This window comes from Triturus cristatus, chromosome 6 (genome assembly GCF_964204655.1).
Source record: "Triturus cristatus chromosome 6, aTriCri1.1, whole genome shotgun sequence".
Classification (NCBI taxonomy): Eukaryota; Metazoa; Chordata; class Amphibia; order Caudata; family Salamandridae; genus Triturus; species Triturus cristatus.
Genome location: NC_140589.1, coordinates 1,890,326,647 through 1,890,341,417, shown reverse-complemented (window position 1 = coordinate 1,890,341,417; position 14,771 = coordinate 1,890,326,647). Strand labels below are relative to the sequence as shown.

Sequence of the window (14,771 nt, the reverse complement as noted above, 5' to 3'; positions counted from 1 at the left end):
AATGCTACTTACCAGTATGCATCTGTTTTTGGCATATAGAGCTGCAGAATCACGTACGCCCACCCGCCTCCCCGGTACCTCTATCTGTTCCAGTGTTATCTTACTTAGATACATTACACATGGACATCTTTTCTGTTTCTTACAAACTCCATCATTTCCCTTCATGGCGAAAAACAATCTAAGGATGGAGTCGATGCCCATGCGCACTATTGTCCAAGGGAGGAGTCACCTATCTCGTGACTACAAAGACTTCTTCCAAGACAACAACAAACTGCAAACATCCGAGCCCAACACCAGATGGCGATCTATGCCCAAGTATGTGATTCTGCAGCTCTACATGCCAAGAACAGATGCATACTGGTAAATAGCATTTTCCTTCTGTGATCAGTACGTCTGTCGTTGAGTATTCTGGATTGTTGTCCAGTGCTGTTGCTAGTCTAGCTTTAAAAATGAAATCTATAACCACCTTCTGTTTACTATAAGAGTAGTTCAAAAGTTCATTTTTAGGAGAAGTGAGTAGTAAAAACAGCTGAAGAAACACGGGGGCTGAAACAGCCTTGTGTTTAGAAAACAGCTTTAATAATGGTTGTATATATCCTTGTTTGTTTCTGCCGAGAGAACCTTGCTATAGGGCATTGATGGCAACAAATGTTTCTTCTCAAAGGATCCAAGTATTCATTTTGCTTCCAGAGGTTGTGCTGACAGTTCCTGGTCTGTTTGTGACTGGTGCATAATGGGGGTGGGGTGCATTTTCTAGCCGCACATTGCCATTTCAAGCAGTGGACAGCTTACAAGCAGGGGACAGCTTACTAGGATCATAAGAGGATGAATGGACGTTGAGTTCAAAGACCAGCATATGGTACTGCAACAAGCAGGGTGGAGCAGGATCTTGAGGTGGCCGACACAGCAGAACATCGTCCTGGTCGTCTACCACCTGATAGGGTCTCTAAATGCCACAGTGGACTTATTGTTAGGAATAAAATGTTCGAGGCATATGAGCTGCAGATCACACACTAGCATTAGTAGATCGCCATCTGGTGTTGGGCTCGGATGCTTGTTGTCTTGGAAGAAGTCTTTGTAGTCACGAGATAGGTGACTCCTCCCTTGGACGATAGTGCGCATGGGCATCGACTCCATCCTTAGATTGTTTTTTTTCCGCCATTGGGTTTGGATGCAACTTTTCCGCTCCGGTTCGAAATCTCAATTTCAAACTTTTTCGAAGCGCAAAACTTCCCAAAAATCATCGGATTCACTTCCAACATCTTCAACGCGAATTCATCGGCTCGATTCCGGTCGTCGACGCGGGCCGCTGGGCCTATCCATGCCGTAAGGCCTACGGCTCATGGAAAGGACGCCATTCAAGAAATGCCCCCAGTGTGGGGCAAAGTTACCGCACAGTGACCATCACAAGGTCTGCAATCTGTGCCTATCACCTGAACACGACGAGTCCAGCTGTCCAGCCTGCGCATCCTTTCGATCGAAGAAGACTATTCGGGATCGAAGAGCTCGACGACGCATCATGGCGCAGAGATCGGCTCCGGAACCATAGGACATCTTCGAAGGCCCGGATGTCCAAATGACCGGTTCACGGATCCAGATGACTCGCCACAAGATGATTGGGAATACCCTATCCCAACAGATCTACCAGACCTCCCAGACCCACAGCCATATCCCTCAAAACCATCTCCCCTAGATGATAACATCGGGTTTGGACAATTATTGAATAGGGCTGCAGTTTATCATTGTCACAATGCACTCAGACGCACCAGAGGCAAACTTCCTCTTAGACACATTTGAACAATCCCAAAAGTCAGTGCAAATATCACCAATGATCAAAGGAGTCATTAAGCATGCCCCTGAAGTGTTTAAAGATCCTGTACGTGCCAGCATTCTTAACCCTAGAATAGATCAGAAATATAGGCCTGCCCCTGAAGATCCTACTTGCATCAAGGGAACGTTGCTTTTGGATTCCCTAGTAGTTTCCAATGCTAGAAAGCGCGCCAACTCCCAGACCTCCGGGGATGCACCACCCCCTGATAAAGAATCCAAATTGCTGGAAGCTTCTGGCAAAAGGGTAGCGGCACAGGCAGCCAATCACTGGCGTATTGCCAACACACAAGCACTGCTGGCACGATATGACAGGGCACATTATGACCAGCTGGAAAACCTATTACAGCATCTGCCTGACCAGTATAAAACCCAGGCAAATGACCTTATCCAAGAGGGCAAGATAATTTCAAATGCGTCAATTAAATGTGCACTTGACGCAGCAGACACTGCCTCTAGATCAATCAACACCAGTGTACTCCTTGGACGACAGGCCTGGCTAAGCATTTCAGGCTTTAAGCAGGAGGTCCAGACTACCATACTCAGTCAGCCGTTCAACCAAGAACAACTTTTTGGCCCGGCTGTGCACACTGCACTTGAAAAAATGAAGGACACAGAGACTGCTAAGTCCATGGGAGCGTTACAGTCTCCGCAAACGCGTGGCTCCTTTCGTCACTCCTTTAGAGGAGCCTCCAAAAACATGGGCGCAGACACCTAATCTTCATTTAAAGCCACTACACAAACATCCCCCATTAGAGGATATTTTAGAGGCGGATACAGAGGAAACAACAATAAAGGAAGAAGTCGAGGTAATAACACTCGCACCTCCCCTGCCACAAAACAGTGACTTTCCTCCGATCCCCCCAGACCATTCCACTCCAGTCGGGGGCAGATTAACACAGTTCCTACCTGTCTGGAATTCCATCACAACAGACACGTGGGTAAGCCAAATTATCCAGTATGGTTACTGCCTTGAACTTACAACTACCCCCCACACATACCACCCAAACAGCGTCCAATGACCGCAGATCATCTTACGCTCCTGAAGCAAGAGGTTCTCTCACTGCTTCAAAAGCACGCAATAGAGCCAGTTCCCTTAGAGCATCAAGGAACAGGGGTCTACTTACTGTACTTCCTAATACCCAAAAAGGACGAGACTCTGAGACCAATACTCTACCTCAGACCCCTAAATCTGTATATACACTCAGATTATTTCCATATGATCACTTTTCAACAAGTGCTCCCGCTGCTGCAACAAGGCGATTTCCTTGCCACACTAGATGTCAAGGACGCCTACTTCCACATTCCCATACATCCTGCTCGCAGGAAGTACCTAAGGTTTGTAGTGGACGGACAACCCTACCAGTTCAGAGTCCTTCTATTCGGAGTGACCACCGCACCCAGAGTATTCACAAAATGTCTTGCGGTAGTAGCAGCACATCTCAGAAGACAACAAATTCATGTCTTCCCATATCTAGACGACTGGCTAATAAAAGACAAGTCATTCGACCAATGTGTTCTACACACTCACCAAACCATCCCAATGTTACACAACTTTGGGTTCACGATCAACTACACCAAGTCGCATCTCCAGCCCTCTCATATACACCAATATCTAGGAGCCACAATAAACACCTCCACAGCGCTAGCATATCCCAGTCCAGCCAGGATAGCCAGTATACAAACTCTTATCACAAAATTTCAAGACCAACACACTCTTCCAGCCAGAGTGTTCATGCAGCTCACAGGCATGATGGCATCTTGCATCTTCATTGTGCCTTATGCGAGACTTCAGATGCGTCCCTTATAGGAATGACTAGCGCGTCAATGGAACCAGGCTCAAGGACAACATACAGATCTGGAGTTGGTGGACAGCCGCACACATCGCTCTCTACAGTGGTGGAACATAACAAACTTGTCCAAAGGGCGGCCGTTCCTCGAGCCTCTTCCACAGATAGTGCTGACGACAGACGCATCACTCACAGGATGGGGAGCCCATCTCCTCGGACACACAACTCAGGACAAATGGACCACTCAACAAAAAGTGCTCCATATCAATCACCTAGAACTGCTGGCAGTATTCCTAGCACTAAAATCCTTCCATCTACATGTACAGAACAAGGCTGTCCTCATCCGGATGGACAACATGACAGCCATGTATTACATACAAAAACAAGGAGGCACACATTCTCTGCAGCTGTCCCAGCTCGCACAGAACATTTGGAGATGGACCATTCCTCAGAACATATACCTACTTGCAGAACACCTTCCAGGAGTTCACAATCAGATTGCGGATCTGTGAAGTAGACGGACACAACAGATTCAGGAGTGGGAGCTACATCCCCAAGTTCTATTACCCTTTTTCCAAATGTGGGGCCAACCAGACATAGATCTGTTCGCCACACACGAAAACGCAAAATGCCCAACCTTCGCCGCCAGGTTTCCACATCCGGAGTCGAAAGGCAATGCGATATGGATGAACTGGTCAGGCAGATTTGCGTACTCTTTTCCGCCACTCCCACTGATTCCACTAGTGGTACACAAGCTCAGGCAATAATCCCTCAAACTGATCCTAGTACCTCCCACATGGGCACGCTAACCATGGTACACAACACTATTGAAACTCTCACTAGTTCCACACAAAAAACTACGTCTCTCCCCGTCCTTAATAACCCAGAACCATGGAGAGATCAGACATCCAGATCCAGGTCAACTGAATCTGGCGATCTGGCTCCTGAAGTCCTAGAGTTCGGTTACCTTAACCTTCCACCGGACTGCATGAACATTATCAAAGAAGCCAGAAGACCTACTACTAGAGCTTGCTATGCTGCAAAATGGAAAGGATTTGCCATTTACTGCACCAACAATCATATACTCCCACTGGATGCCTCCATCCAGAACATCATTTGCTACTTACTACATTTGCAAAGATGTAACTTCGCATACTCATCCATACGTCTGCACTGCGGCTTACTTACAAAACAGACAACACTTGTCACTTTATAGAGTCCCTGCAATCAAAGCCTTCATGGAAGGACTTAAAAGAATTATTCCTCCCAGATTACCACCCTCTCAGGTGTGGAATCTAAACATTGTTCTTACTAGGCTCATGGGACCTCCATTTGAACCTCTACATAAATGCGAACTGCAGTTCCTTAAATGGAAAGTAGCTTTCCTTATTGCAATCACATCTCTCAGCAGAGTGAGTGACATCCAGGCTTTAACCATAAAAGAACCATTCTTACAATTAAATCGTAACAAAGTGGTTCTCAGGACAAATCCAAAATTCCTTCCAAAAGTCATATCTCCTTTTCATTTTAACAGTCAGTGGAGTTACCAGTGTTCTTTCCAAACCCTGACTCCGTAGCGGAGAGGGTTCTTCACACCTTAGATGTTAAAAGAGCCCTTCTTTATTACATTGACAGAAGTAAATCTTTTCGCAAAACAAAACAATTGTTTGTAGCTTTCTCTCCACCACATAAGAGTAACCCCTTCTCCAAATCTGGGATTGCAAGGTGGATAGTTAAATGTATCCAAATATGTTACCAAAAAGCTAAACGCACATTAACCGTTCCCCCTAGAGTGCATTCCACACGCAAACTAGGGGCTTCCATGGCATTCTTAAGGAACGTTCCCTTAGACATTTGTAAGGCAGCCACATGGTCTACAACACACACCTTCACTAAACACTATTGTGTTGACGTGCAAGCAAAGCAACAAGCTTCTGTGGGCCAAGCTGTCCTTAAAACTTTATTTCAAACTACTGCAACCGATACAGGTGACCACCGCTAGGGGAGATGCTGCTGTATAGTCTATGCTAGTGTGTGATCTGCAGCTCATATGCCTCGAACGGGAAATGCTACTTGCTAGTATGCATCTGTTCTTGGCATGTAGAGCTGCAGATCCACACACACCCACCCACCTCCCCGGGACCTGTATCTGTTCCAGTTCTATCTTACTTAGATATACACACATGGACATCTCTGTTTCTTCTACTAACTCCATAATTTCCCATCATGGCGAAAAACAATCTAAGGATGGAGTTGATGGCCATGCGCACTATCGTCCAAGGGAGGAGTCACCTATCTCGCGACTACAAAGACTTCTTCCAAGACCACAACAAGGTGCAAGCATCCGAGCCCAACACCAGATGGCGATCTACTAATGCTAGTGTGTGGATCTGCAGCTCTACATGCCAAGAACCGATGCATACTGGTAAGTAGCATTTCCCTTCTGCCAGGTGTCATTACATTTCTTTTTTACATATACTTAGACAAAGATGGTGATTAGTACTAAATATACATATGTATATCAAGTAGAGGAGACCTTGATTTAATATAATTGCTTTATCTATGCAAATCCAGTGAAACTACGGCCTTTTTTTTTTTTTATTGCATTAAGTGTTTTCTTTTTGGTTTTCTTCACTTGCACCTCGTGATCACTTACCTCCTAGAGCAGAATTGCTTTCTGTAGACCTCGTTTAGATATTTCATGTTCAGTGTGTTTCACTGCATTGACTAAGGTCTGCTCTGCATGAGATTCATATACAGATGGAAAGAAGCTATGCCCTTGTAAAATGGTCATGTATATCTGGAACTAATAAAGTTGGTATTAAGTGAAATGAAAGACCATTGTTTGTGGTCATTTTAGAAATGTGGCCTATGGTGCATGAGGTCTGTGGTCTGAAGTTGCCTCCTGGCAGCATGTGTGTGTTCCATATATCTGTGTGTAACTAAGTTTGGCAGTGGTTGAAAGTGACATTTTTAAACGCATACATAAAACTTGGTGATTACATTTGGAAACTGATCTTATACAGAAAACAAAATGTGCTGGGTATATATATTTTTTTAACTTCACTCCTTTGCTGGTGACGTGTTTCTCTCCTGTGTCACCTCTCGTTAGGCCATTGGAGGATTGATAGGGTTCAGCAATAGAAAGATGCCAGCCTTAGACTGGGTCGTTAGGGCTATAAGAAGGAATCCGGAAGCCTGCGAAGCGCAGCGCACGAGCCTCAGAGGTGTGCCTAATGCCTTTCCAGTGTCTAATACTTGTTGGTACCTGTTGCTCAGTGGTCTGGCAAATGATTGTGCCGAAAGCCTTTTTTTGGTAAGGTTAAATAAATATGCAATGTTATTAATCTGGGAATAGGGAAGTATTACAGTCTGTTCCCTATTTCATACAAACATGTCGGTAATAATCGCAAATTCAAAAGAATTGGTACATTATGTGGTTAGTTCCTCACACATGCTGCCCGCAGTGACTGAAGTCTTTTTTTTTTTTGGTAGATTTCGCATCCATAAATATAGTCACAGTGACTGACCCTGAAGATTACGTAGAAAGCCCCTCACAGCAGGAGGCATCTCTGGGGGAAGTCGAAGAAATCATTCCTGTGTGTTTTGACGATGACGATGAGGACGAGGTGTACCAACCACCACAGCGGCCAATGAGGGAGAGGAGATGCCCACCGAGGTACCTCATGGACGGCTCCTTCGAGTGCGAATACAGATCTGGTGAGCGGAGTTTTCTGTTCGTCAGGGCAGAGCTTGCAAGGGTCCTGTGGGCGGGAGGAACCTTCAGGACAGGATACAGTCGTCCAAGACTAGGATGGCAAGCCTATGGGATGTTCGACTAGAGTATAGGTGTCCAACGAAGGTCAAAGAGGCCCGATACATGCCTGAGGTTTGGGGTCATCTTTTCTAACTCGAGTTTCATTTAGATTTGAAATCATTTGTATAGTTCGCATTGAACCGGAGAAGTGAGGAAATGGGTTTAGTAGAAGGCCTTATATTTAAAAAAAAAAAGGACATTTACTGTATACATGTGTAACATCTGGCTGTGATCTGCCCTTTTGGGACTATATTAGACATCCCTGATCTACAGGAATGCTGCGCAGTTTACCCCCAAACTGGGAAGCTTTACGCAATATAGAGCTATGGTGGCTGAGGATTAACCTTCACCTAACACAGTGGAACATATCCAAAGAATTGTATTATTTTGTCGCTTGTGTTCAACGACGGTAGATGTAAAACAAATACATTAAGAACTAATGGTCCGTGGCCAGTTCTCATGCTGAAACATGCCGTTCAGTCATGGACATCTAAATCTTCGCCTCCTTGGTCACCTTTGTTGTGGAATAGTCAGTTGTAGAAGGCACACATGCCTGGGGTGGTTACACCGGGGTATTTACCCTATTGGTTACTTACCCATCGTATGATCATAACCATACAGGATCCTCTGTAAAACCTACCGCCTGTAGTTAAAATTGTGCAGGTCCGTCCCTTCACGACCGAGGTAACACTTGTTACACGAGAGCCGGCGCATAACCCGCCAAGCTAGATAAATGTCACGCACGCTCTTAAAAGGCCTTATGGTACCATAGTGAAAGCAGTATTACATAAGCCTAGCTTTGCAAGTGGAAGGAGATAATGGCACTGCTGCATAGGCACAGCACTCGTGTATAGACACTTGCATTCTGCATTGTTCTCCAAACACGACTCCACTACCATGTCATGACTCTTGTTCGCAGCTAAAGATACTTTGCCCCCTAGTGGCAGGGTAATAAGCTGCTACGCATTCATTCTGTACCATAGCTGCTCAAGCGCGTGCACGCAGTCCTGACCCCTCCTCCCACTGCATGTGCATGCACTGCAGTCCCCCCCCCCCCCCCCCCCTTTTCCTTGCACTTGGCTTTGTGTCAAACATTTTGGTGGTTTAATTTCTACCATGCAGTTAGTTTCAGCTGCTTATGCTGGTACACTCCATGCTCAACTTCTACATTCTTCTGCCAGCCGCCAGCAGGACTGTGGGTTGTTTGCGGAACAATCATCTGATTTCCCCTGTCCTACAATTACTATTCGGTCTCCTGAAAATGGTCCGTAGTGAATACAGCGCAGTGGTGGACGGATGAAGAGGCTGGAGGTATGCTCCACGGCCCATCCAGTCTCTGCGCTGTAGGGCTAAGGAGACTCTCTGGAATAGAAGCAGGTGTCCCTGTTGGGGAACGAAGCAGCCTCCCTCAGGTCAGTCCACTGAAGGTAAAGTATCTCCTCACTCCTGTGAGTAACTCCTGTCCTGCCCTGAGTGGGTCCTTCTCTTCCAGTTGACTCACTCTTGACCAGTTTAACTTGGGCAGTTCACAACCTGGTCCAGACTGCTTTATGTTCAAAGTGAAGTCTGCGCTCTGCCTGATAATTCAGAAGATGCGGTGCAAGCCCAAAGAGAAGAAAAGCGGAGAAAGAGTCCGGTGGCCCAACAGCTGAGTAGGAAGGCACTCAAAATACTATGGGGAAAGGACCGACTGCGCCTTCGCACTATGCGCAGAAGCTTCCGCAGCAATGCCGCTGGACATCTGTTTGCGGTCGGTGACCGTTTTGGCTTCTCTTCCTGTCCCACCACACACACATCCTGGAGTGTAAGCAATGAGCCACTAACGCAACTGGTGCTATGTAAAGCGCTCTGATACCCGATACAGGGTCAACTTTGCGCTATATAAAACTCCCTAAAGAAAAAACTTTAAAAAAACGCCTCTGGCATTGCATGGGATAACATTTTACTGTTTTCTATCCAGGTTGGCTTCATTAACTTCATAAGCATTGAATAGTCCTGACTCCTTGCAGGATCTCAGAACTGGCTCAAAACAGAGTAAAAGCTCTAGATTACGTTGAAAAAAAAAAACCTTGCCTTTAAAAAAACCCTCAATATAGGCAGTGCATTTCTATCTTTTTAAAAGCGTATGACAAATGGGAAACAAAAATTGTTGCCGAATCATAAAAAAAAGGAATATTAAAGCTGCTCTTTGGGGCTTTAGACCTTTTCCAAGAGGGAAAAAGTGTGCTATTTTTAATTGAATTCGGACACCATTTTGAGTTCAGGGTGATCATTGACAGACAAACTAATGTAAGGGATAAAGTATCCCAAGAATTTAAGTTGTTTGTGGGATGAACGATGGCATGTGACCATGTATTATAAGAAATAAAATACCTCCTTCCATACACTACAAGGATATTGCAAGTCATAGAGGAATTCCATGCCCATATACAGGAACTTGGCCAAAGTCCATGTACCTTTACATGCTCGTGGAATTTCGAAGTGACTTGCAGTATCCTAATGATGCACGGTGGGAGGTATTTTATTTCTTATAGTACATGCTCACGCCATCAGTCATCCCACAAACCTCTTCAATTCTTGGGGTCTTGCTTCTTTATATTTGAGATGGTATGGTCACAGTCATGAAGGATAAAAACCGAATCTGTGCCATGAAATGACTAATTTGTGTGTTCAAATCAGTTTTATGCAAATCAGAACAAAAAGGCCTGTAGATCTGAATGAGTTGTAAAATGCGTAGATATTTCTTGTAATGAACTATGCTACTCAAATAAACATGTTGCCATAAGTTTCTCTCTACTGCTGATCACCTGTTCTCCTTTTCATTGTTTTAATTAAAGCTGAAAAGTTGTTCCATGACCTACCTTTGCCCTAGGCTGCTGGCTCGATCACAACTCGGCTGTAATAAGTTTTTTACAGTTGAGCAGCTGTCATTTTCTTATTACAGGTGGCTAGAGACTACTAATTAGGAATTAGACACTTTTTTAATACTGCAATTGCAGGCTTATATGTATAATAAAGGTAATGAAACCAACTATATATAGAAATAGTCATCTGATATAGTTACCGTTCTAATATCGAACATAAACTTGTTACTAGGTCCACTTATGGTTACTAGTCAAAGGGTGTAAGTGTTACCTCGTGATATACAATATATATTGCATGTAGGGTCACAACTGCTGACAAGGCCCTTTTTACCCAACTAACTATAGAATAGTGAGAAAAAAAATTCTCTGAAGTGTTTTCCTGCGTTTTGTCGCATTTCTAAATCGCATATCCCCATAATGCATTTGGATTCGTAAAGATGTTAGTTTGCGTTTAATTTGTCGTTTTCAGAAAGCGTCTGGCGCTACTCACCAGAGGCGAAAAATGTTAGCTCCTCCCAGAACCCATGTGCGACATTTGAAAATGAATGTAATGATTAAACCCAAATAAACGATTTGTTGCCCAATGCCATTGATCACCCCTTCCCATCAGTGCCCTCAGCTAGATTTGAAAATGAATGTCAAGGAAATGCAAGTTCGACTTGTCAAGTGTGCTGGGCGCATTGTTCCCACCTGAGTAAACCGTGTTTCTTTAGGACGCTTGGACGTGGCGGCGGCTTTTTAGTGCAATGCACAGTCAGCCCTGTATCACTCCCACTGTAAATGGAAGAGCGTGCAATTGATGCTGGAAAATGAGAGAATTCACCTACTAAGTAAGATTGAAAACATTTGAGAACTTACACTTATAAATGTGAAATCTGATGCTCCAGTCAAAGGCAATTCGACCTCTCTCAAAAGATACGTGTATGGATCAAAATTGAATAATTTAGCTCTGGGAAGGATCCCAGATGCATAGCCATATTCCTTAAGGAATAAATGAACTTCCAAAGCATTGTTGTCCAGTAGAATCTTGGTGGTGGGGACAAGATGCCGCCAGTTAATCCCAACCAGCAGGATAACATTTCCAGTTGTCATATCGCATTCCAGCAGGGCTAAAAAGAATGGTCATTTGCAGATGAAAGGTATTTTGAACCAGTTTATTCATATACTGCTTTGAAGAAAACCTTTTAGAATTATATATGAACACATGGGAACGTGCAATGTATATTTGTACTCGCTTTTTGTTCTGCCATATGCAGGTACGTGTGAAGCAGATTTTGAAATGTCTTTTTTTTCCCCATCATCTGCTGGTCCTTTTTGGAACACAATGTGCAGTTTATCAGTTGTGGACTTCTGTATATAAGAAATCAAATTAGTATCTGCAGTATCAGTGTTCATAAGGAGCCTTCTTTTTTTCCTCTTTCTTTCCTCTTTTGGGAGAACTTATTGATATAGCATATTTTTTATTCTTCGTTGCATTTTACATCTTTCAATGAAAATCTGATTATTTGCATCAGTTGTCCGGGCCCTGAATTTCTGAAAATGTTTTTTTGGCATCTTGTGTACTAGAGCATAACGGTGCTTCTTCTGCGAATAGCCTTTGTTGAAGGGAGTGCTAAACTATCATAGAAATGCTCAAAGGGGACATTGGTTGGTCTTCTCAAATGAACATCATCTCCGATGCCGACCGCAACCAGCTAATTATTTCCCCCCCTCAGACGACACCATGTCCACCAAAACAAACTTCAAACAATGCATGACCAGCGTGGCCAACTGGATGAAAGAAAATGCCTCAAACTCAACACAGACAAAACTTAAGTGTTGATCTTCGGGATGAAGAGGTCACCTTTGGGATTCCACCTGGTGGCCCGCCGATCTTGGACCCACACCCACCCCAACCGACCACTCTAGGAAACTAGGCCTCATCCTGGACTCCAACCTCACCTTGAAATCCCAGGTCAACGCCGCCACCTCCTTATGCTCCCACATCCCCCGCATGTTACATAAATTCTTCAAGTGGCTCCCACTGGACACCAGGCATACCATCACCAAAGACCTAATAACAAGCAGATTGGACTACAACAATGCGCGCTACTCCGAAATCCCAACCCATCACCTTCACAGACTTCAAGCCATCCATAACGCTGGGGCCAGACTCTCCCTCGACATACCGCGCCAAACTTGCACCACTCATCAAAGAGTTCCACTGGCTCCCCACCCAAAAGCGCTACCGGTTCAAACTTCCCATAGACTCCTTCAAATCACTTTACAAAACTGGACCTGCATACCTCAATCTCTGACTTCACTGCCATTAACACACCAGACCACTACACTCCGCATTACTCACTTGCACACATACACACACATCCTGCATCCATAGAAGCAGAACAGGTCGATCATTCTCCTGCCTAGCTGCCAAATCCTGGAACGACTTCCCCTAGCACATCGTGTCTCTTCCTCACTTCTTGAATTCCGCAAGAAGCTAAGGACCTGGCTATACAATTTGCCTTCTTGCGTGTCCATAAAGAGCGCCTGTATTCAGACCCAGCCTCACCACACGCCTGCACTAATCTACTCCACGCCTTGGTACCCTCATGGGTGACAGAACGCGCCCTACATATCCACATTACATTACAACATCAAATACCTTGAAGAGATTTTTCTGGAGGAATCAGTAGTCCGGATGCTGTTTAATCTATCACTGCCTGCGTGTTTATGTTTTTCCTTTTGTCAATGGCTTCTCCTTAATGTAGAAGGAAAGGGTTTAATGTTGGAAAAGTAGGTTAGTGGCATGTGTAGTTGTAGATGCACATACTGTGCATACTCCTGCGATCTATTGTTGGGCTCAGACATGTGCAACTTGTTTTTCTTAGACGCCTTTCTAGTCACGAAGTATCATGAGTCCTCCTATTAGTGGATGTGCGCATGGGTACCGGCTCCATTGTTAGATTGCTTTATTTTCCGCTGTTGTAAGCCACTTCTCTCAGCAAGGGAACATGGAGGTCGATATAACCAACCTTCCCTCATACAAGAGGAATGAGCTGAGAGTCTTCTGTAAGGACTGGAAAATAAACATGGGAGCCAAAGGCAGGAATAATTAGTTGATCAGGGCCCCAAAGCTCGGGAAGAGGCCAACAGAGTACATCCATGCCCAGAGAGGAAATTGCCCCAAGTTGTGGGGAAGAAGATAATGTGCTGGACGATGCTAACCCTATCCTGAGAGGAGCAGGAGGGAGCCTGTCCCCTTACACCACACCAAGGCTGGCTTCAAGAGCAGGCTCCATCACTAGCCGTAGGTCTCTGTAGGAGAGCCTGACAGCACTGGACCTGAAAGAAAGAGCCCTATCCTTGGCCGAGAGAAGACTGGCCTTGGAGGAGAGGAGTGCCAGACTGGGGTTAGAACCCAAAGAAGATGGTGGCAGCAGAATGGTCACTGGAGTGGTGACAGGGGTGCCCCTGATTTAAGGTCGCCCAAATAATTATCCTTAGTTATGTCCAGGGGGATGACATAGACAAGAGGCTGGCCTCATACGAGAGAGCTCTGAAGATGAAGTAGGTGGGTGCCCAACACTCTGGGAGTTAGTACCAGTACTTGCTAGCGATAGACTGCTCACACTGGAAGATGAGGCAGCAGAATCCTACCCACACATGAAGGCAACACTTGTCCAGTTGTTTGCTCTCGCTCCTGGAGAGTACAGACCGAAACTTAGGACAGCACAAAAAGGGGCAACACAAACATGAGTGGACTTTGTCGACACCTAACTTAAGGCACTGGATTGGTGTATTAAAAGTAGACCCATTTAAAGGGCTCTACAATTTGACTAAGGAGTACAGATTGACAGATTGTCACTCATAGAAGTTACATCAGCATTTGATGAACTCTGTTGTCTAGCCCCAGAGAACTGGGCAAGACAGCCGATGAGTTGGTTTGTACCAGGGTCCATAAGTAGTCCCTGTGAGTTGACCAGAAGAAAGGTGGTTAGCCCCCTCTTCTGGGTAAAGAGGGGGGTAAGGCTAAAAAGAAAGAGCCCAAAAAACAGACCAAAGGAGGGAGCCTCATGCCACTTAAAGGGTAGGGCGTTATTGGAGAAAGCAGTTTGACTGTTTGAAGGCTGAAGTGTGTTTTGACAGTAATTTGCCAGGACACAAGACCGGAGATGCAGTGTGCACCAAAAAGGCATCCACTGGTGACAAGTCGAAGGTTTTGGCCAGTGTAAGGATGGGGTCGGAGATTGCCCCTAGAGATCCGAAAGGGTACCCAGAGGCCACCTTAGTGTCCCTGGATTGGGAGAACATTGCCCCTTTTGGCTTGCTGGCCTCCAAGTATAGAGAAATACTATCAGTGCCCAAAAGTCAGTGGGTTGGAGGGGAAGGCCCTGAGGGATACAGGTGCCAGCGGGCCATGGTTATGGCTAAACTGGTTTCCCCAGACCAGATCCTACAAGAGGTGCACGAGATTGTCGACACTGACAATGT

The 14,771-nt window shown here is 45.2% G+C and overlaps 1 protein-coding gene across 7 annotated transcripts in view; it reads left to right on the top strand.

Annotated features, from left to right (window-relative positions):
* Positions 1-14,771, top strand: part of LOC146822318 (uncharacterized) — a 389,625-nt gene that overhangs the window by 184,276 nt on the left and 190,578 nt on the right. For all 7 annotated transcript variants that reach the window (XM_085613397.1, XM_085613396.1, XM_085613400.1 and 4 more), the window contains exon 8: positions 7,113-7,337. In XM_085613397.1, coding sequence (XP_085469523.1) covers positions 7,113-7,337 — 225 coding nt within the window. The remainder of the gene's footprint in view (positions 1-7,112; positions 7,338-14,771) is intronic.